This window comes from Hippopotamus amphibius, chromosome 4 (genome assembly GCF_030028045.1).
Source record: "Hippopotamus amphibius kiboko isolate mHipAmp2 chromosome 4, mHipAmp2.hap2, whole genome shotgun sequence".
Lineage (NCBI taxonomy): Eukaryota > Metazoa > Chordata > Mammalia > Artiodactyla > Hippopotamidae > Hippopotamus > Hippopotamus amphibius.
Window position 1 is genome coordinate 23127166 of NC_080189.1, and position 22818 is coordinate 23149983.

Here is a 22818-nt window from a genome sequence, read left to right on the forward strand (position 1 = left end):
GTGTGTGTGTGTGTGTGTGTGTGTGTGTGTGTGTGTGTGTGTGTGTGTCTTGGTATTTGGGTTTTGTTTTTGTGCTATTTAAGTAAACAAGATAACAAGCATCTTGATCATATCAAGTTAGAAACATCACAATCATTCACTAAATTTTAGACGTTTGCCTCTGCCCTGCTTTCTCTGCCTCTGCTTTTCTCAGCTCCTCCCTTTTGCATTCATGAATCCTTTTGCATATTGATTCAACCGCATTATTTATCTGCCATGTTGTCCAGCACTGTGCTGGGTCACAGGGATGCAGATAAGTCATGGACTCTACCTTTTAGGGTGGAGATAGATTAGATAGATAGATACACACACATATACAGGACAGAGAGACTTGCAAACAAATACATGCATTAAAATGTTAAGGGTGCTGAGATAGAACTTCAAGATACACTGGAGCACAAGGGAGGGAACAGTGAGTTCTGCCTGAGGGGACAAAGTGGAGGGTATCAAGAAGTAAAGGAAGTCTTTGTGGAAAAGGTTGATGCTTGAGTCTAATCTTGAAGTTGTCTTGCTTTTCACTTGCAGCCTCAGATATATTCCAATCCTGAGGAAATATGAATAAGACAGTCTCCACAAATAAGCTCAGAAATGTCACCCTGTGTCCTGGATTCTAGTGGCCTAGTTCCAATGACTGGGGCTCCCACATTGCCTCCAGGGTCTCTTTGTTGCCATCAGTTAAGGAGCTTGATATTATCAGGAGTAACTCCTAAGCCCACGGTCATAGCTCTGTTGTATCTCTCCAAATACCCTCATAAAAGGCTCAGTTCTTAGTATTAAGCTGCAGTCTTTATCAATGGAGTATCCAAATCCTTCCGCAACACTTAAACCCTTCTTTGAACTCCAGCCCAGTGACCAGAGCCCCTGCTGCTTATCTTGTCTTTGTCAGCCCTCTTCTCTGGGATCTGGGCCTTGTTTTACATCCCAGTTGGGGTTCTGCCATCCTCCAGGTTGGCCACCCATGTACTAGGCCTGCTTGAATTCCCCACCACTGGTGTCCCCACCTAACTGGAAAACTCAGCCCCGACTATGTCTGGATTGCGGCTAACTTTCAATAAAGACTTTTCCTTTGACAAATTTTAGTTAGGCTCCTCTGAGCCCTCTTCTCAACCAGATCTCAACCTTGGCGCCCATCCTGTCTTTGGCTACCCAGCCCAGTTTTAGCGAGAATTCTGCTAAGTAGATTTAGTGAGAGTCCCCCACCCTTGATATCCGATCACCCTTGACATCTGATCAAGTTCCTCATCCTCCACCTTTGCTGTACAAGTCCTTGGTCTGCCTTTAGCAAGAATCATGCTAGGTTGGTTTAGCAGAAATTCCCCTACCCTTGATGGCTCCTCTTAGTAATTTTCCATCCCCTGACACCCTTACCCTGCTCCTTGGCTATAAATCCCCACTTGAACTTGCTGCATTTGGAGTTGAGTTTGATTTCTCTCCCTAGCTGCAATAGATTGGACCCCTACTACAAACAGTCTTTGAATAAAGTCTTCCTTACCGTTTTAACACATCAGAATAATTTTTTCTTTAACACTTGTCATGCCCTTTGGACAATAACCATGGACAGCCCATGGCCCAGCTGTCCTTCCAGTCTAATCTAGGAATCAGGTCTCATTCCAGCTCCTCCTCACCAACCCCAAGCTGACACATGTGCATCGATATAGCTCAGGCAGGGAATTCCCTGGAGGTCCAGCAGTTAGGGCTCCACATTGTCACTGCCGAGGGCCCAGGTTCAATCCCTGGTCGGGGAACTAAGATCCCACAAGCCACATGGCCAAAAAAAAAAAAATACAACTCAGGCACCTAATTCATTCAGTCAATCAGATAATCAAAACATATGAATAAATTTAAATAGTTTCTAAACATAAATATATTTTCAAAGAGCCTCCTTATTTGTATTATAGACAGAAACAAGATATATACACTCAAGGCATAAAATATCTGTCTTGTGCTCTTTTGAATAAAAAAATCACAGCAGATGCAGATCTTTGATGCTCCAGTGGTGTCATAAACCAATTCGCTGGCCTGTGTTTGGACAAAGAATTATCTGAAATTTTACATCTTGGGTTCCAAGAATGTTTTTGTTGTTAGTAGAGAAACTTTATTGTAAAAGCCTCTACATCTAGAGCTCTGGTGATTTTTCGTGTTTTCTTCATTTCTTTCATTTGGCTCCCGGTAAGGTGAGAACTTAATAAAATTTAAAAGTTACTGAATTTTGTGTTACTATCAGGTCCAGAATTTTCTTCCTGAATATCTCCCTTCATTGGGGTTATTACTGAAGTGTTTTGAAGGAAATGGCGGGTCAGCCATTCGTTGGTTCTCATGGCTTTGCAGTGGAGGCAGGGCCTTTCCCTGATTTGGTAACCTGCCACATTCCTTGGCCTCTGAGCTGTTTTCCTCTTCTTAATACTGGCTGGCGAGGGGTGGTGTTCACTCTCACTCTCCTTCCAGGAGGAGGCTCCCGAGTTAGATTCTTCAGTGTCACCCTCAGTAGCATCGCTGTCATGTTGGGTCTGAGTCACCTGGCTGAATTCAGAATGGCGCCTTGCTCGTCTTTGTTCAAGACAGGCGTTGACCAAAGCCACTTCTGAGTTAGTTACAGGGGTAAGTTGATTCTGCTTTGGTTTTTTCATCATTTGCAAAGAATCCCAGGCACCATCTTTGCTTTGCCGCTTATCGGAAGTATCTTTGCTTCCTAGCAATAATGAAACAAATCAACAAGCGAGGCACATTGTTGGTTACTATAACCTCATCTTACCTAAAAAGGAAGCCTATGGTGTGTGCTCACTCTTTGCTGCCATTTGCCAAGCCACCGCTTTTCCCCACTCATTTGCAAGTGTTGGCAGCTGACTTCATTTTCCAGTACCATACCAAAACTCCTAAAAACCAGAAGGGTCAAATAGATGCTTGATGTATTACTTTTGAAGTTTTGTGGACCCTTGATATAACATCAAGGGAAAGGTCGCCAAACTTTTCCAGAGAAGGACCCTTTTTACCTCTGCCTTGACATCTTAAAGATTCAAGGGTGTATATGAATGTGATTTTGGTAGCAAAAAACTAAAAAGGATCTTCTCTTTACACATTGGTGTGCTGGATTTGTCTAATACCAGCCAGTTCACAAGAAATGATAAACTTTCAGGAATTTTGCAAGATGGCTGTTAAACACAGCCATTAGTAAAAATTAAATTATATAAACTTACCACTAAATCAATTTGTTACAAATAAATACTCAAAACTCATCACTTCCTAAATTATTTTACTACATTTTATTATGAGGTTTGCTCTTGAAGCTCCTGTTTATGTCTGTCGTCTCTGGATATTGGAAATACTATGTAATGATGTGCTACTGTGCCTCTCTTCCTAAGTCCTATGTTCAGTGACACCATGTTGGTAACCTGAAATTATGTTGGTGGGATAAAAATCAACAAGCACTAAGAATCAGGTCTTCATTTACAGTTTTGTTGATTGTCTAGACTTAAAGTAATGGAGAACATTTACTGACATAGATTACATTTAAAGGTGTCATGCCTATAGCTGCTATATTGTAAATAGCACCCAAAAATGAGGAAATATTCTTTCAGAGTATTCTAAAACTATCACCCCACTCAGCAAAGAAGTCATTCACATCATTAACAACCAAGTTAAGTTTTAACATACATCTTTGTTTCTTTCATCTTACTCTTTAAAGGAAAGTATCAACAACATTCATATTGGAACTACATTTGTTCATCTGTTGCAGCTATAGGTTGACTAAGGCCGAAAGGGTGTGGCAAAAATCAAAGAAAGTATTTTGTTAGAATCAGTGGTCTGTATGGAGTTTACCATAAAGTGTATTATATGTTTTATTATTTGCAAATTGTCTGATATACATCCTTTATATTAGTAAAAAATTTTAAATGACATATACACACATACATACACATTTTTGGAGAGCCAGTTGTTAGACAGCACACCACTGCTTATAGGTTATTGAAAAAGATGTCATATACAGCTCATAGTCCTGTGGTAACATTAGCAATAAAAGTGTGCGAAAGGCAAGCTGTGTGACAGGAGAATGCTAAGGAATGAAAAGACAGCTTGAGCTCTACCTACCAGTGATGCATAGCCTCTAGCAGCCCTGCTGAAGTAGCTAAGCTGTACATCTGCACCAAAGCAAGGTGCTCATCCAATGGGCCACCACAGGTCTGGGGAGGCTCTATAACACTCTTGGCTGTTTACCTCTGTTGTTTGCTTTCCACAAGCAATGCATATTTCTCTCATCATAGTCCAATATCAAATATGCACTGGCTCTCACCTTTACTTAGTGAAGTGCTTGTCCCATTGTCCTCATCCTTTTTCTTCTCAGACATCTGTTTCAGAAATATGGGTTAGTAATAATGATCTTGGTTGTTTTTCACTCATGTTTGCTTATGAAAAAAACACTATTGCCTTGGGCCCTTTGACAATGTCTAATTTTTAACAGTGCAGTTCAATAAATACTTATTGAGTTCCTATTATAGTGATCCTACTTCTGCTGTCCATTAAGAAGACCATGCTTTGACAGCAGGATCTACCAAAATGTTTTGAACCCAGCAAAACAGAACAAAGAATGAGAGAAAATAATACTGATGAGAAGCTATAAGTTATAAAGTTTTCTTGTACTCACTGACATTATATAGAAATATTGTTTAAATGTCATTTAAAAACAGATATGATAGTACTAGGATTAGTTTTAAATTACTTTTTTTTTTGTTTTTTGGCTGTGCTGTGCAGCTTGTGGGATCTTAGTTCCCTGACCAGGGACTGAACCTGTGCCCTCTGCAGGAGAAGCACGGAGTCTTAACCACTGGACTACCAGGGAAGTCCCAGTTTTAAATTATTTTCTTAAAGGACATTTTATCAAGTCACATTGTTATAATTCTTTAAGATCTTTATATGAATTCATAGACTTACTATCTCCTAAATCCTTCAGAAACTTTCCTCCAAAATGAAGCCATAATATATTACCTGTGAATATAGCAACTAGAAGAAACTGATTTCTTTGGATAGCTCCAATTTCAAATATTTTGCCCCAATACTCCATAAATATATTTGTCCCATTTTTCAGACCAGTGTCCCACTTTTTGATGCTGAAAATGGTTTTGCCAAAAGACACACATACAAAGCAACTCTTTCAAAATATATCAAGTACTTTAGAAATACTCATAACACTTTTGGCACATAATAATTCTGGGAATCTATCACCAGGAAATAAACTCCAAAAGAAAGTTTTGTGTACAGAAATATTCATCCCAATGTAATTAGGCTAATATAAATACAAAATTCAAAAGTAGGCAATAGTTAAGTAAATTATGATATCATCATACAATTGTATAATATATAGTTGTAAACCATAATAAAAGTATGTCATAACATGAGGAAATAAATGTTATATTAATTTAAAAATCAAGATGCAAATTTGTATATTCAATATAATCACAAGTTAGCTAAAAATATGAAAAGAAAAAAGACTAAGGGATGTACACAAGTGTTACCAATAGTGGCTTTGAGTGTTGAAAGTGATTTTTTTTTCCTTCTAATTCTTCAAATTGTCTACAATTAAGGAAAAAAATGAATTTATGTAGAAAGTCATACTGCCTTTGGGTTGAAAGTACCATACTTGGGTATTCATAACTGCAATCTAAGGTCTTTGGTCCATTCCTTTCTTAACATCTGATCTCCACAATGGTAGACAAGTTTCTCTAATGAGGTACCTCTTTGTTTTTTGGGTTACTGAAATCATTCTCTGAAAACTTTGAGTGAAATCCTCTTTTAAGATACCTCTTTTTTAAAAATGTTTTTGGGTGGTCTTATTTTAAATTTAAAATGTATAGAGATGATTATTAAAAGATTAGAAGTTTATGGACTTTAAAAAGTTAATAGTGGTTGATTATTTCTATATAATCTGGAGTGGTTTTTATTTCATTTTTTCTACTTTCCTATAACGTCCACATTTTCTATAATGGGTACTTTTATAATTGAGGGGGAAAGTGTTTTAAAACACTCATTAGGTTTATATCTTTTTCATGGAAAGCTTCCATATTTGACGATGTCAAATCAAAATATAATCATAAAATCAAAAGATTTTACATCAAGCTAAGTGGAATCATATGAACTGTGGTTACCAAAAGCATTTTATTAAATGTCTTTGTGTGTGACTCAGTTGAGTGAAAACAGCAGAAGTGCCTGCCCTGAAGTGTAGGGTAGGACAGTAGAGAGATCTGGGCTATGGCTTTGCCTTTCTTCCACTGTGATTTTACCAAGCCACTTAACTCCTCCTAAGCTCAGTTTCCACATATGCAAAAAGAGAAGACTGGACTGGTATTGTTTGGAAAAATTCCAGCACTGGCAGTCTGAATAAGCACTGAACAAATATATAAACTAAATATAGCATATACAGTCTCTGAGAGCAAAAGGGTAAGTGCATCTTAAAAAGCGCCAAATCCAGAGGAGGTCAGTGTGCTTCATGTTTGAGGATAATTACCACCATATTTTCATCACGCTTCAAGGTTTGTAAATAAAGGTTCATAATTTAGCAGAGAAAATGAAGTTCAAAAGTGAAGGAAAAAATTCCATCCTTTTTGACTAGCTCTCATGTGGTTCTCAGATTTCAAATCTGGGACCCTTTAGAAGAAGCAGTTGAGTGGATTATAGCTGCCATAAGTGTACAAAATGAAAGACAAAACTTCTAAGATGATTAAGGTTTTAATCAGCACTGAATAGATATAATTCAACATTTCAACTATGCTATGAAACAAACAAATGAAGTGGCAGGAAACCTGGGTCTATTCTCCTCTCTGTCATAACCATTCATGTGACATTGGACAAGTCACTTAATTTCTTTGGGCTTTATCAGTAAAAACTCAAAGGAGGGATACTGATATCTTATATGCCTATAAACAGGAGGCTGGACCATATGCTCTCTTGAGGTCCTTGAAGCTCAGGGGCTCTATGACTCCAAAAAGCTGATGCAAGCAAGGGAGCAGAGAAACAGCTTAGACCTCTCAAGTGGTCTTCATGATGAAATTGCCAAGAATCAATTGCAATTTTTTGTTAATTTTCTAAAGTAGCTTTTCTTGCCAGGCTAGACAAATTCAATGTACTTAGCTAGGGAGTCTAAGACATGTATAAGCTATCACTATTCTAAATATTCTTTTGGCAAAGTATCTACCTTAAGCATTTAGACTTTAGATGAAACTTCTTTTTAGGGGGAGGAGGTGATGAGGGGAAGTCTTTGATTATTATAATGGAATCCAGCTGGCATAGACATAACAAGCCTCCTCCTTTCCATCTAGAGCTGATACAGCACTTAGTCTAGCTGACCATTGCCAGCCCAGTGCTCTGGTTGTAATGCTAAATGGTGGTGGTTTTATTAATCATCAGCCTGGTAATAATGGCCAGCAAGGATTCCATGTCAGCAATTTATAAGAGCTCTGTTATTGATAATATGTGGGAGCATCACAGCCCTGATGAAGTAGGCTATCTTAGAGGATGGCATTTTCTTCTGCTAGTAGATGGTCTAAAGTGGTGACTTCAGTGAGCGATTTAGTTCTGTATCTCATTCTATGTGGAGAATGCACTGTCTTTGTTTTAAACACCCAAAATCCTACAACGTGTGTCCTATAAATACAACTATTTCTGTATCTTTGATTAGAATTACAGAGCTACAAAAGGAATTTAGAGGTCATTAACCAGTAGGAAAGTTTATACCAGCATTACTTAGCAGATGGACAAACTGAGAACAACCTAAATGTCTCAAAATTGCAGATTTGTTACGGTGCAACCATAAGACAAAATTATGCAGCCATTAAGAGTGCTGCTGTGTGAATGTAATTTGAGGAATGGTTACAATATAATATTAAGTTTAAAGAAGCAGGTTATGAAAATATATACAACATAATGCCAACCATCTAAGATCAAAGAAAGAGAGATGAAGAGAGATATACTGTGATACAGAAAAAAGAAAAACTAGAACATACTCCAAAATGTTAACGGTGGTTATCTCTAGGAAAGACGATTACAGTAGTTTAAAATTCCTTCTTCATCCTTTCCTATATTCCTGGCTTCTCTAGAATGATGCTACATTATTTTTAAAACTAGAAGTCAAACTTTTAAAAAGTAGTTTCACCAATGTAAAATGAATTTATGGAAAATCCCCTAGTATACAGTAACTATGTTATTTAAAATGAAAAAGGGTACCCTACCCAGACAGAAGCCCGAGAGAAGAACATCAGCACCATTATAATGACAAAATACCAAAGCAAGAAGTTTCCTATTGCCCCACAAGACTCGTCCTTCCGGCATTCATAATCTTGATTTGGAATGGTAAAACTTATAGGTATGGGGGGAGGATCCACCTCCCAAAATAAAGAAAAAAGGTCTCCCATGATGGCTTCTTGCTTTGAAAATAAAACATGCTCAAAGGGATGAATATGACTGGGAAGTACTTCACTCCATGTGTATGACAACTTCCTTGGCAACCTATTATGACATATACTTCAGTAACTGTGACAGGAACTGACAAATTTTTTGGATTGCTAAGTTTTTGGAAGATTTGTCTAAATCAATTATATGAAAGTTAAGGTATCTTCTTCATACCTCATTTGGCGTAAATCTTTTTTTTTTTTTTCTTCTGAAACTTGTATGCATGGTATTTTCTTTAAATATAGTATTTTAATGTCTTTTTTTTTTCTTTTCTGGCCGCATCACACAGCATGCAGAACTTCCCCGACCAGGGATCAAACCCACTCCCCCTGCAATGGAAGCACAAAGTCTTAACCACTGGACCACCAGGGAAGTCCTAATGTTTTTAAAATCTAAGTCTCTGAAGCATCCATTCATTTTTCAGTCTCTTTGATATGTATCATATCACTGTAAATTAACATACACAGTTCTAATATGTTATTGACTGTATGTGTTCCCCAAAATGCCTTTGTTGAAGCCACAAGCCCCAATTTGACTCTAATTGGAGATAGGGCCTTTAAAGAGGTAATTAAGTTTAAATGAAGTCGTAAGGATGGCGCCCTAATCCAAAATGACAGGTGTTCTTATGAGAAAATGAAGAGACATCAGGGATGTGCAAGCACAGGAAAAAAAAAAAAAAGGCCATGTAAGGACAGAGAGAAGAGGGCCATCTGTAAGCCAAAGACACAAGGCTCAGGAGAAATCAATCCTGCTGGCACCTTGATCTTAGATTTCCAACCTCTACAACTGTGAGAAAGCTAATTTCTGTTGTTTAAGCCAGAAGTCGCAACCTGGCTGGGGGGAGGGGAGGGAGGGGGGGAGGGTTCAAGCAGTAATGTGAGTGCTGGTTCAAGAGGTAATTCCACCCATGGGAATGATGGGGAGCAGTAGATGAAGCTTCATTCACCCTGCAGCTCAACCTCTTGCTGTGCAGTCTGGTTCCTAACAGGGGGTTAGGGACCCCTGGTTGAAGCCACCCAGTCTGTGGTATTTTGCTATGGCAACCCTAGCAAACTAATACATAATGCCAACAATATATCTAATTTAGGTAGTAGTAGTGTTCCTTTTTAAGCCTTGAATAAATGCACAGTAATTCACAGATTACGTTAAGAGGGAAAACATAGACGTCTCTGTTGTGTATTACATCAAATGTACAATTTCCTCTTATGAAAGAGACACGGGTTGGGGAGGAAACTGGTATTCTAATTTTGACTGTACATTTGCACAATTTTCAAGTGAGTTCATCTCTAAATCTAAAACTAGAGCAAAACACCATTGCTGCTAAGGCAATCTAAAAATTATAACAACACCACTGTAAAAAAAAATCAGTTAGATCTTCAAGAGCACAGCATACCTGCAGATTTTCATTAGCATGCAATACCACGAGGAAACTTCATTTTCTTCTATTGGATCTTAGGAGCATTTTAGGAAAAATTTTGGCCATCGGGACGTACATGATGTAACAATCCGCTAGCTTATTATGACATGGGGTGATGATTTTATTCGAGGCGCAATTTGCATCCCCACGAGCAAGTCTCCAGACCCTGCGCATCCTGGACCTTGCCTGTCTGCTTTAGGCCTGCGTTGCCTCCTCCAGGAAGCTCGCGGCGACCCCGGGCTGGGCCCGCCGCGCCTCCTTGGGGGCTCACTGCGCCCCACCTCACCTGCCTTTTCTAGTGAACCTGCTGGCCTCCCCCTATCCCCCACCCCCCACCCCCAGGTGAGCTCCTTCAGGCGGTAACCAGGCAAGGTTTTATTTTCACATCCCCGCGCGTGCTTCAGCCGCACACTTGGGGCGTTTCGTATTTGTTAAGTAAAAGCAAACTGAACTCCCTGATGAACCTTTTCTTCAGGATTAGAAGTTCTTCCAAAGAATATGCAGGAAAAGTAAATATATATTTTTTTAAACCTCAAAACCACTAACAACTTTAACAAAACAATTTGGTTTTTCTTGTTACTGCTGCACCCACGTTACACAGATATTTAAGAATTTACAACGGGTCACAACACTTTTTTTTTTTCTTTTTTTTTAACCACAGACGTGTGAGAAATGCTTTGTCACTGCTGACGGTGTCTGGCCACATTAGCAAGTACTCTGTATATTAGCCACCCTGCTTAATAAAATCCGCTTAAAATTTTGAGTCCATAAACGCCTAAGGAAGCTAAAATTATACTAATATATAGAAATTCAGCTTGTTATAGTTATTACTTTTTACTGCGGGTTCAGAACCTGGTCTGAATTTTTGCTGCTCAGCTGTCTCCCCGCACCTGAGTGTGAGCCACAAAACCGAGGGCTGTTTCCCTGGTAACGCTCCTAGCCCCCGTCCCTCCCCTACTCTTCTCTTCTCGCGAGAGGAGACTGTCCCGTCTTTCCGGTAACTGTAGCTCCCCAAGCCGGTCGCATTCACCGCACTGCTTGGCTTCGCGCATGTGCAGTGGAGAGTGGCGCGAGCCAGCCGCTTCCGGGCGAAGAGCACGGTGCGTTTTCGGGGTCATCTTTGTGCTTCCTGGGCTCGGAGTCCACGCGGGCCGTGGGAGTTCCGCGCCTGCGAACCTAGCGAGGGTTCAGCCAAAGGGGGATATGGCCAGACCTCCCACTACCCATAGTGGAAGAGAGGAAAGAAGCCGTAGGGATTGCTAAAGTTTGTGCTGGGAGCCAGGGAGGGAAGCTCTCCGCACTGGAGAGTGTTGACTCCGGGTCAGAGTGGCGGGAAGGGTACTACTCTATGGGCTGCGACTCCGTATAGCTGGAACAAGTCTTAACACTTGCCGGCAAGAGATGAGGCCTGGGAAATAATAAATCTTAATGTTGATCGAAACTGCTCACTTTTCCCACTCACCCGTATCCCCTTCACACCATGAGTACTCGCCCTTCTAAAACTTAAATACTTGTACTTTATTAGCAACACAAAACGGAGATCTCTGGCGTGCGTCGGTCCGAGTGCAGAGTTGTTAAAGATCGCAGGCAGTTAATGACTTCTGCACAAGCATGTAGGAGGAGAGTAATGACATCTTATTTGGAATACGTTCTACCAAAACTTGGTATTTTGAATTTCTTATCGCCCTTGGCCTAGTCCTTGTGACATATTCCAACAGAGCGTAATTGCAAACATAACCACTAACCTTTGATTACAAAATAAGATTTTTCTTTATTGGAAATGTTAGATTATTCTCTGAAGGAACCAGCCAGTTCTCGATTACAGTGTGGTGCCAATGAAGCTGTAATTTAGGGTTCCCTTTTCATATACTAATATTAAAGTTAGAAAAAGTTTGGAAAGACATTTGAAAGATGGGTAAAAATATATGCACTTTTTAGTTACCTTATAGTGGACACAAGTTTGATTTCTTAAATGGAGAAGTAGTTTCTTTCAATTAATTCTCGTGCTTTTTGATTTTGAACAGATGCAAGGGGAGCCAAACCCTAGTGCTTCCCTTATTGACAGAACCATCAAAATGAGGAAAGAAACAGAAGCTAGAAAAGTGGTTTTAGCCTGGGGACTCCTAAATGTATCTATGGCTGGAATGATATATACTGAAATGTAAGTTAATTAGCCAATAAAAGGGGGGAAAAGTGAAAATTTAAGAGGCCAATGGTTGGTTCTACAGGTTTTGTGTTTGTTTTGATTTTTGGTGTGGGTTTTGTTTTTTTGTTTTTGTTTTGTTAATATTAAAAAGACTTTCTAATTTTTTTCAGGACTGGGAAACTGATTAGTTCATATTATAATGTGACATACTGGCCCCTCTGGTATATAGGTAAGTAATTAATTTTCTCTGCGATTTAGAGTTACTCCCAATGAAAAATTGCACTCAAGTTTAATTCAACTTAGTATTCATTCCTTTATTCAACAAGTATTTGAGTGCCTGATATGTTCCCAAAACTGGGAATACACCAGGAAGAAAACAAGGTCCCTGCCTTCATGGAAGGAGTATTCTAGTAGAAGAGATAATCAAATTAATAAACAATACAATTCCAGATAATCATGAGTTCTGTGAAGAAAAATAAACTTTGGTGCTGATAAGATTTGTATTTGTATTTGTCTCCCTGAATTGCCTTCCCTACTTCTCTACCTTTTCACCTTTCAAGACCATCCAAATTTATACTCCATTGATGCCTTCCTCAGTTTCTTCATCCTTCCTCTCTGTCTGCTCTTCAGTAGTCCTTGGGTATAAAGGGTCCTTATGGCCATTAAAGTAAATTCCAAAGGCTAATACATACTTAATCTAAAGTCTGCGATAGGGAGTTGGTATGGCTAGTGGAAGAGCAAGAGTTTTGGAATCTGCATACCTGAGTTAGAATCATGGCTTCAATAACTAGCTATGTGCTATTGCGAAAGTCACTTAACTTCTTTACAACTGTTGGTTGATCTTTAAAATGAAGGTGCAGATGTTTATTGTAAAAGGTTATAAGAATTAGTGATAATATTTTGAAACTCGCTGATAAATGCCCTACACATAATGGACATTCATTAAGTGGTAACTTATGAAGAATAAGAAGATAGCTTTCAACTTTTGTTGTTGTTGATTTGCTAAAGTATGCATGGTTTTGTTTCCCCCTTTTAAAAAATAAATAAATTGTTCTCTTCCAGAGCTTGCCCTTGCATCTCTCTTCAGCCTAAACGCTTTATTTGATTTTTGGAGATATTTCAAATACACTGTGGCACCAACAAGTTTGGTTGTTAGCCCTGGACAGCAAACACTTTTAGGGTTGAAAACAGGTGGTAAGTGTTTTATATCTTTTGCAGAGGTGGGGGAAATGTTGGCAATAAATCTTTCTCAATTTAATTTTCTCTTCTCATAGACTCAGCCAGAAGGGACTTCTAAGGCCATCTGGTTCAGCTATATTAGCGGTTCTACAATAAATGGTCTTAAGAGCAATGATTATCATTCCTATTTATATAAATTAAGTAACATTCACAGCCTCATGGAAGTTTGTTCCATTGTTTAATTATAGTTAAAATTAAATTACTAATTTTTGTTGCATTAAAGCCAATTCCTTTTTTGAACTCTATGGAAATGGTTAACCACTTGTGTCCTTTGGTAATAATACTTTATATAATTTAACAACCAAGTCACTGTTATTTGCCCTTTTCCTGATGAAAAAGATTCAGTTCATTAAATCTGTTTGCATAGAAGTTTTATTTATACTTACACACAGTTATTTGTTCCTTCTAGTGGTACAGACTACTCCTCCACGTGATCTGGCAGCAACCCAGATCCCTCCCTCTCCACCTTCTCCTTCAATTCAGGGTCAGAGTGTGTTAAGTTACAGCCCATCTCGCTCACCCAGTACCAGCCCCAAGTTCACCACCAGCTGTATAACTGGATACAGCCCTCAGCTGCAAGGTCTGTCGTCAGGTGGTAGTGGTTCTTATAGCCCTGGAGTGACCTACTCACCCATCAGTGGTTATAACAAGGTAATGACTCTTTTCTCTTGGCCAATCACATTACTATTTTAGAACTGGGAGGTTTGAATTGAAAATCATCTAGTGAATTGAAACTCCTTGTTTTATCAATGAAGAAACCCAGGACCAGTGGGTAATTGATTTACCCAAATTGCCCATTTAAGAGCTAAGAACAGAAGCCAGGTTTCCTGACACCATTTAGAAGTTCTTTATATCACATCTTAAAAGCAAAGATGTCGCTTTTGAAAAGATAATGAACTGAGGTGCACCACCTGAGATCTTTCTGCAGAGTCTTTAAAACAAATTGAAATTATGTTGATTTTTTACTTTACTCATGGTTTCCCTCTTTGCTCTTTTATGTGAAACTTTTGTATATCTTTATAGAATATTAGTGCTTTTCATCATATTGGAATATCTTCTAAGCTGAAAATTGGGATTGTCATGTAACTTGACACCTGAGTATGGACACTCTCCATAGGATGATTACAAACCTTCATTCTGTCTCCCATGGTAGAGTAGACTTTTGTTCTAATTTTTAGGCTTGATAAAAACAAACTGACAAATTTGAAATTGTGACTCCTGCCTGATGCAGAAGACCATAAGAAAGGCATTAAAAGGGGGATGGTCACATTTTCAAATACTTTTTTTTTTTGGCCACACTACATGACTTGCAGGATCTTACTTCCCTGACCAGGGATTGAACCCATGCCCGCTGCAGTGGAAGCATGGAGTCCTAACCACTGGACAACCAGGGAATTCCTGGGATGGTCACATTTTCAGATACTCTCACTAGTTAGACTAATATCTCTATAGTTAAATGAGCAATGTCTGGAAATGAAATCAATCCACTGTCTGCCCTTACCCTTTTACATAATATTTCTTTGTAATGAAATTCCATAGTACTGGTTACCTAATAATAATTTTGGCAAGTAACAGAATTTAGAAAATTTTTTATAAGTTAAATATTATGAGGAAAAATTATGAAATATTATGGTAATTCATAACTCATAGGTAAATATGACTTTTAAAAATAATTTTAGTTTGTTTTCATGGGAAAAGTACCATATGATCATTATAGAAAGTTAGGAAGTTAGTAGAAAAGTCACTCCTCATCCTATCACCCAAAGATAATTTCTGTTTTATGGCTACTTAATACTCATCTAGTAAATATACCCTAGTTTACTATTGAATAAATATTTTTATTTCTTAAAAACTATTATTAATCTCTACTAATTACCTCTGTATATAAAGTTCGTAACATTGCTTAAGTATATTTTTTTCCTCCTAGATTATAATCTTGAGCACAAGGTTATGTTTTTTTATTCATCTTTGTTTCCTTAGCACAGTGTATGGAATATAGATGCTATATAAGTGTCTGTTGAACCAAAGTAATACTTTGGAAAAGTTAATGAGATGAATAATTATTTTTCTGGGGAAAAAAATGCTAAAATTGATGAAGTAGTAGAAAACCTAAATAAATCAAGGAAGGAAATTTAAAAACCATTAATCAAATACAACCACAGAATACATTAGGGCCCAGAAGTTTTACCATTGAGTTCTTTTAAATTTTCAAGAAAATTACTTTTTAAACTTTTGATTATGGAAATTTTCAAACATACACAAAAATGAAGGGACCAGTACAGTGAAATCCTATGTATCTATTACCCATCTTCAACAGTTGTCAACATTTTGCTATTGTATGAACAGATCATTCTGATCTAATAAAACATGTTAGCAGTGTAGGCTCTAGAGTCCAAAAATTGGAGGAGATTGGTTCAAGATGGCAGAGTAGAAGGACGTGCGCTCACCTCCTCTTGCAAGAGCAACGAAATCACAGCTAACTGTTGAACAACCATGGACAGGAAGATGCTGGAACCTACCAAAAAAGATAGCCCACATCCAAAGACAAAAGAGAAGCCACAGTGAGATGGTAGGAGGGGCACAATCACAATAAAATCAAATCCCATACCTGCCAGGTGGGTGGCCCACAAACTGGAGAACAATTATACCACAGAAGTTCTCCCACTGGCATGAGAATGCTGAGCCCCATGTCAGGCTCCCTAGCCTGGGGGTCCAGCAACGGGAATAGGAATCCCCAGAAAATCTGACTTTGAAGGCTAGCAGGATTGGATTGCAGGACTTCCATAGGACTGGGGGAAACAGAGACTCCGCTCTTGGAGAGCATGTACAAGGTCTTGTGCATACTGGGACCCAAGGGAAAGGAGCAGTGACCCCATAAGAGACTGAACCAACCTACCTGCTAGTGTTGGAGGGTCTTCTGCAGAGGTGGGGGTGGTGGCTGAGGCTCACTGCAGCTGAGGCTCACTGTGGGGACAAAGGCACTGGCAGCAGAAGTTCTGGGAAGTACTCATTGACGTGAGCCCTCCCAGAGACCACTATTAGCCCCACCATACAGCCTGTAGGCTCCAGTGCTGGGTTGTCTCAGGCCAAACAACTAACAGGGAGGGAACACAGCCCCACCCATCAGCAGACAATTGAATTAAAGTTTTACTGAGCATGGCCCTGCCCACCAGATCAAGATCCAGTCCCTCTTAGATAGCCTCATCCACCAGAAGGCAGACAGGAGAAGCAAGAAGAACTACAGTCTTGCAGCCTGCAGAATGAAAACCACAATCACAGAAAGTTAGACACAATGAAAAGGCAGAGGATTGTGTCGCAGATGAAAGAATAAGGTAAAACCCCAGAAAAACAACTAAATGAAGTGGAGATAGGCAATCTTCCAGAAAAAAAGAATTCAGAATGATGATAGTGAAGATGATCCAGGATCTCGGGAAAAGAACGGAGGCAAAGATTGAGAAAATGCAAGAAGTGTTTAACGAAGACCTAGAAGAACTAAAGAACAAACGGATGAACGATACAATAACTGAAATGAAAAATACACTAGAAGGAATCAATAGCAGAATAACTGAGGCAGAAAAATGGATAAGTGACCTGGAAGAGAGAATGGTAGAAATCAATGCTGCAGAACAGAATAGAGTCAGAAAAATGGAATGATGTCCTGGTATGATCTTGAGCAAGTTACCTAACCTCTTACATCTAAAATTAATACAGTAATAATACCTATCTCTTATTGAGAGGATGAAATAAGATAAGGTAAATGAAGCATAAAATATTATGCCCCTTGAGCAAGATTAAACCAACTGATGAGACAGTAGCCCAAATATAGTCATAATATATATAAGGATTTAATATGTTAATTGAAATAAAAGGAAAATCAATGTGGAAGAGGATTCACATTTTTATTTTCAAACAGCATTAAACAATTATAGAATTTGTTAACCCTTAATTTATCATAAACTACTATATATTGATCATGAAACACCAGTAGATAAAAATTGTCAATGTACTGAAGTAAATAGTTAATGAAATAGGTAATACTACTGACCAGTAATTGTGTTTTTCTTAGGCTCCTTATTAGAATATAATTGCTTTACACTGTTGTACCAGTTTTTGAGGTACACCAAAGTGAATCAGCTGTATTTATACATATATCCCCATATCAGCTCCCTCCCACCCTCCCAATCCCAGCCCTCTAAGTCACCACCCATCATCAAGTTGATCTCCCTGTGTTATGCAGCAGCTTCCCACTAGCTATCTATTTTACAGTTGGTAGTGTATCTATGTCTATGCTACTCTCACTTCATCCCAGCTTCCCCTTTGCCCCCCCACCCCATGTTCTCAAGTCTGTTCTCTACATCTGCATCTTTATTCTTGCCCTGTCACTGGGTTCATCAGTACCATTTTTTTAGATTCCATATATGTGTTAGCATATGGTGTTTGTTTTTCCCTTTCTGGCTTACTTCGCTCTGTATGACAGACTCTAGGTCCATCCACCTCACTACAGATAACTCAATTTCATTCCTTTTATGGCTGAGTATTATTCCATTGTGTATATGTGCCACATCTTCTTTATCCATTCATCTGTTGATGGGCATTTAGGGTGCTTCCAACCTCCTGGCTAATGTAAATAGTGCTGCAGTGAACATTGTGGTACATGTTTCTTTTTGGATTATGGTTTTCTCTGGGTATGTGCCCAGGAGTGGGATTACTGGGTCATATGGTAGTTCCATTTTTAGTTTTCTAAGGAACCTCCATATTGTTTTCCATAGTGGCGGTACCAATTTATATTCCCACCAACAGTGCAGGAGGGTTCCCTTTTCTCCGCACCCTCTCCAACATTTATTGTTTCTAGATTTTTTGATGATGGCCATTCTGACTGGTGTGAGGTGATACGTCATTAGTAATTGTATTTTTAAAGTGTTTGATAAGTATAAGGAAAATGCAAATTATACATTTTTTTAATTCTTGTATATCATAAATATTTTAAAATAGTAATGCTGATGGACACATACCAAAAGAGGTACTCCTGTCTATTTTCTTCTGATAGTATAACTTAGTATAACATTTTCATTTAATAGAATGGAAATGTGTATTAAAATGTTCATATGCTTTGATCAAGTCATTTCAGTTCCAAGGATCTCCTCAAGGAAGTCATCAGAATTAGCAAAGATGCGAATCATAACATTATTTACAGTAACCAAAAATTTTAGACAATCCAAATGTCTAGAATATGAGAATGTAAAAATAAATTATGGTAGATTTGTATAATGAAGTATTATACAGCTAGTAAGAATATTTACAAAGGATTTTTTATAGAAAAATGCTTATTAACTTTAAAAAAAAACTATGAAGCTAAAGGGTATTACCTCAATTATAAAAACAAAAATATATTGACATCCATATGTACATTTAAAAAGTTGAAAATACATAAAATGTGAAAACGGATTATAGTATCTCTAGGTGGTAGAGTTACAAGTGTGGCTTATTCTCTTCATTTTAAAAAATACACATATTACTTTTTTTAGAAAATAGACTTTATTTTTAGAACAGTTTTAGGTTCATAGCAGAATTGAGAGGAATGGAAAAGAGATTTTCTGTGTACCCCCTGTCTTCCCACAGGCACAGTCTCCCCTGCTATCAACATCTTGCTCCAGAGTGGTACGAATAGATAAACCTACACTGACATGTCATTATCACCCAGAGTCCATAGTTTACATTAGCATTCACTCTTGGTCGTGTACATTCTGTGGGTTTGGACAAACATGTGACATATATCCATCATTATGGTTTCATACAGAGTAATTTCATTGCCCTAAAAATCTTTTGTGTTCCACTCGTTCGTCCTCCCCCACCCCAACCTCTGGCAACCTTTTCCAGAATCATACAGTATGTAGCCTTTTCACGTTGGCTTCTTTCACTTAGTAATATGCGTTTAGGTTTCCTCCATGTCTTTTCATGGCTTGATAGCTCATTTCCTTTAGTGCTGAATAACAGTCCATTGTCTGGATGTACCACAGTTTATCCATAGACCTAGTGAAGGACATCTTGGTTGCTTCCTCTTATAAACATCTGTGTACAGGAAATTCCTGTTACTCTACATCCTCACCAGCATTTGGTATTGTCAGTGCTCTGAATTTTGGCCATTCTGATTGGTGTGTTACTTTTTGAAAGTCAAAAACCAAAACAAATTTCAATGAAAGAGAAATAAAATAAAGTTCTTTTATTTTGTATAGTTGGCAAGCTATAGTCCCTCTCCTTCTTCTCCATACCCTACCACTGTTGGACCAGTGGAGAACAGTGGATTGAGATCTCGCTACCGTTCTTCACCCACTGTCTACAACTCCCCTACTGACAAAGAAGACTATATGACAGACCTCCGAACCTTGGATACTTTTCTTAGAAGTGAAGAGGAGAAACAGCATAGAGTTAAGCTGGGTACATATTTATTTTATTTAGATCAAATGTACATATTTTTGTGTCATTTTACGTTATCGCTAACCTATTATTTTTGTTAGTTTGATCCCATACATAAATGTTTAAGTCTTTTACTAGTACACCTTGTGTAGCTTTGGAGAGAAATGTATTTTGTTTTTGTATTTTGTGCAGTTATGTAAAATATAGCTGAGCTAACAGAAATCTTGAACCTTTGGTCTACATTATAGTTGAAAGCTTTTTTCATATAATGGAAGTTATAATTTGTTTACGTGTCAAGGTTATAAAATGTTCTTGAAGCAGTGCATAGCAGAGCTTAGTGAAGTGACGGTTGTCTCCTTTCACGTAGTCCTTGGGAAGGTTGGTGTGACAGGGAGGCTGGAGAGAGCCTGGATTTACTCCAGAAGTGTTGTTGTTTTTCAGAACATTTTTTAACTTGTCTCTAGTTTACCTTAGGAAATAATGTTAGCAAATCTTAATCTTTTTGGGGTGGATTTGATTATTACAAAGTCAATTATTTGAAACCAAATTAGGTTATTGAGCCAAGTAATGATTTTTCCCCCTCAGGAACTTTCACAGAAAGCGCATTAGGTGCTAAAGCATGGCCACAATGAGGAAGCCAGTTATTGGACCATGGCTCTTTGTGTCACTTGAAATCTCTCTATTGATTTTTAATTTGATTTTGCCTGAAAGTGCCACAAATGTCAAAGAAACAAATCAATATTACCTTGTTATTTGTTGATAACATGCTTTTCCTTCTTTTTAAATTTTGAAATATTTCAAGGATACCAAAAATTATAGAGTAGAATACAGAGAACCCTATGTACCCTCTACATATTTTTGTCACATCCAGATGTTTTCTGACTTCCATTTTTATTTCTTCTTTGACGTATAGGAGTTATTTAGAAATATTATTTGGAAGTATTATTGATGATTGGTGTTGCTTTTAATTTCCAAACATGTGTCATGAAAGGCTTTGTTATCTTCTTTTTTTTCCCTAAGTTAATTGTACTGTGGCTAGAGATTTTGATCTGTATCCTATTAATTTTTTGATATTTTTTGAGATTTGTATTTAGGCCTGTTATTTATGACCACTTTTTGTGAGTGGTTCTTGGTGTATTGAAAAGAAGTCATAGTCCCTAAATATTGGGCTTTTATGTTTGTTCATTGAGTCAGGTTTCAAGATGGTGTTCTTAAATTCTTTATCTTATTAATTTTTATCTGCTTGATTTATTAGTTACTAAGTGTGTTTTGTCTGACATTTGCACAGCTATACTAGTTTTCTTTTGGTTAGTATTTGCCTTGTATATCTATGTCTGTCTATATACTTTCAACCCTTCTGTGCCTGTAGATTTTAGGTAAGTAATATTTTGTACAAATTAATTGGTAAATAATAGTTATTTTGTAGGGAACTGCTTTGAGACTATAAATATCCTGTTCCTCGTCAGTTTTTGCTTAATAGTTTTAAAACCCTTTTAAGAATCTTTTCAAAGTTAATTACGACTGTGTTGGTTGTCATAGTGCCTTTCTAATTCCATCATTTCCTTCTTTATCCCTTTTATGTGTTTTAAACTTTTCCTGTGTGTGTGGTAAAATATACATAAGATTTACCATTTTAAACACATTAAAGTGTATCATTTAGTGGTATTAAGTACATTCACTTCATTGTGCAACCACCTTTTACATTTATTTGTTGGCATTCTACTGTAAGATAGAGCTTTTTCTTCTCTCTAGGTCATTTATTTAATGGTTAGATTGTCTCAGATATTGCTGGTGCAGCTGTCTAGCTTCTGTGTTCTTTTGACTGATGGTTTCATTCTTTGAACACTCCTCCCACCCCATGCTCCACCTTCCTCAAGATATTCCAGGCTTCTCTTATACTTTCTCTAGTAACTAACTCTGGAGTTAGTCTGTTTCTTCAAGAGGCCATGATTGCTTTGAGTGGAGAAAGATATTTAGAAATTAATGTCTGGGCACTGGATGTGCCATGGTTAATCTAGGTCCACTAAGCAGACAGCTAAAGAAATACATGTGGAAACACACACACACACACACACACACACACACACACACACACACCCCTTTGTATATTTCTCCATCCATCCATCTATATATATTAAAAACCATGAGTTCCTATGATACCTCCAATTCCAGTCCAACTATACAGGGTTTGTTCTAGCCTTCTCCCTTTACATATTTCTAGCTCCTTTCTCCAACAGTGAGAAACCAGGCACTCACATATACTCTCTCACACACACTTTTTTGCTGAATGGCCACGTCATCCCTAAATATTTCACATGCATCTCCTAAGAACAAGGACATTTTCCTTTCTAATTACAGTATGATTATCATATTTAAGTTACTACTATTCTTCATATTTACATTTCTTCCGGTTGACCCAGTAATGACCTTTGTAGCTATTTTTTCTTTTACTGATGCAGGATCCCATGAAGGATCGTGTATTGCATTTAATTGTCATGCTTCTTTTGTCTCCTTTAATCTAGAACATTTGTGAGTTTCTGTTTTCTTTTTTGTCTTTTATGACAAAAAAGGCTAGTTTTGCAAAATGTATTTGTGTGATCATTTTCTCATAATTAGATTCAGTTTAAATATTTTTTTGGCAAGAATACAACTTAGGTGGTGGTGTGTTCCTTTCAATGTATCACATCAGGGGACACGTGATATCATTTTGTCCCTTTATTGGTAAAGTTAAATTGGGTCACTTGGTCAAAGTGATGGCCTGATTTCTTCATAAGAGCTTTTCCCTTCTGTAATTAATAAACAGTCTATATTATGAAGCTTTTAAGACTTGTGACTACCCTGTTCCCCCAACAGTCTTTCACCCAGCGGCTTTAGCATCCATTGATGATCCTCTCCCAAGTGAGTTAATACAGTAGTGGTTGCAAAATGGAGACTTTTTAATACTCTCATTTATTCTACATATAGTGGTTTGGCACTCTCCTATAAAGAAGAGCTTTCTGTTTTACTCATCACCCCACATTTGTTTTAGCCAGTTTGGACTGATGGTTCTTTCTTGAGCCACAGTGTCTGAACAAACTCATTGAGTTTTTCAATTTGTCTTTTTTCTTTTCTTTTTTGTTTTCAAAGT

General features: G+C 37.8%; 2 protein-coding genes across 6 annotated transcripts in view; one reads left to right on the plus strand and one right to left on the minus strand.

Moving 5' to 3' along the window:
• Nucleotides 1-1888: 1888 nt before the first annotated feature.
• SSMEM1 (serine rich single-pass membrane protein 1) lies at nucleotides 1889-8483 on the minus strand. The gene is made up of 3 exons (XM_057733697.1): nucleotides 8256-8483; nucleotides 4328-4382; nucleotides 1889-2728 (listed from the first exon to the last, which is right to left on the minus strand). Exons 1-3 carry the CDS (start codon nucleotides 8436-8438, stop codon nucleotides 2232-2234), a joined length of 735 nt encoding a protein of 244 aa, XP_057589680.1. The 5' UTR covers nucleotides 8439-8483; the 3' UTR covers nucleotides 1889-2231.
• A 2418-nt stretch (nucleotides 8484-10901) lies between these two features.
• Nucleotides 10902-22818, plus strand: part of TMEM209 (transmembrane protein 209) — a 36821-nt gene continuing 24904 nt past the window's right edge. Inside the window, exons 1-6 of one of the 5 annotated variants that reach the window (XM_057733423.1) lie at nucleotides 10902-10992; nucleotides 11917-12053; nucleotides 12209-12267; nucleotides 13101-13232; nucleotides 13687-13928; nucleotides 19511-19712. In XM_057733423.1, the coding sequence (XP_057589406.1) occupies nucleotides 11917-12053; nucleotides 12209-12267; nucleotides 13101-13232; nucleotides 13687-13928; nucleotides 19511-19712 (772 nt within the window). In that variant the 5' untranslated portion in view covers nucleotides 10902-10992. The other 4 variants (XM_057733426.1, XM_057733420.1, XM_057733424.1 and 1 more) reach the window with 4 other exon arrangements.

Excerpts from the sequence above, each read along its gene's own strand:
- SSMEM1 (XM_057733697.1), bottom strand. The coding sequence starts at position 8,438 with ATGGGAGACCTTTTTTCTTTATTTTGGGAGGTGGATCCTCCCCCCATA. Across the intron at positions 4,383-8,255 it reads TCTCTCGGGCTTCTGTCTGG|ATGTCTGAGAAGAAAAAGGA; the intron begins GTAGGGTACCCT and ends TTTCTGAAACAG. Across the intron at positions 2,729-4,327 it reads AAGCACTTCACTAAGTAAAG|GAAGCAAAGATACTTCCGAT; the intron begins GTGAGAGCCAGT and ends CATTATTGCTAG.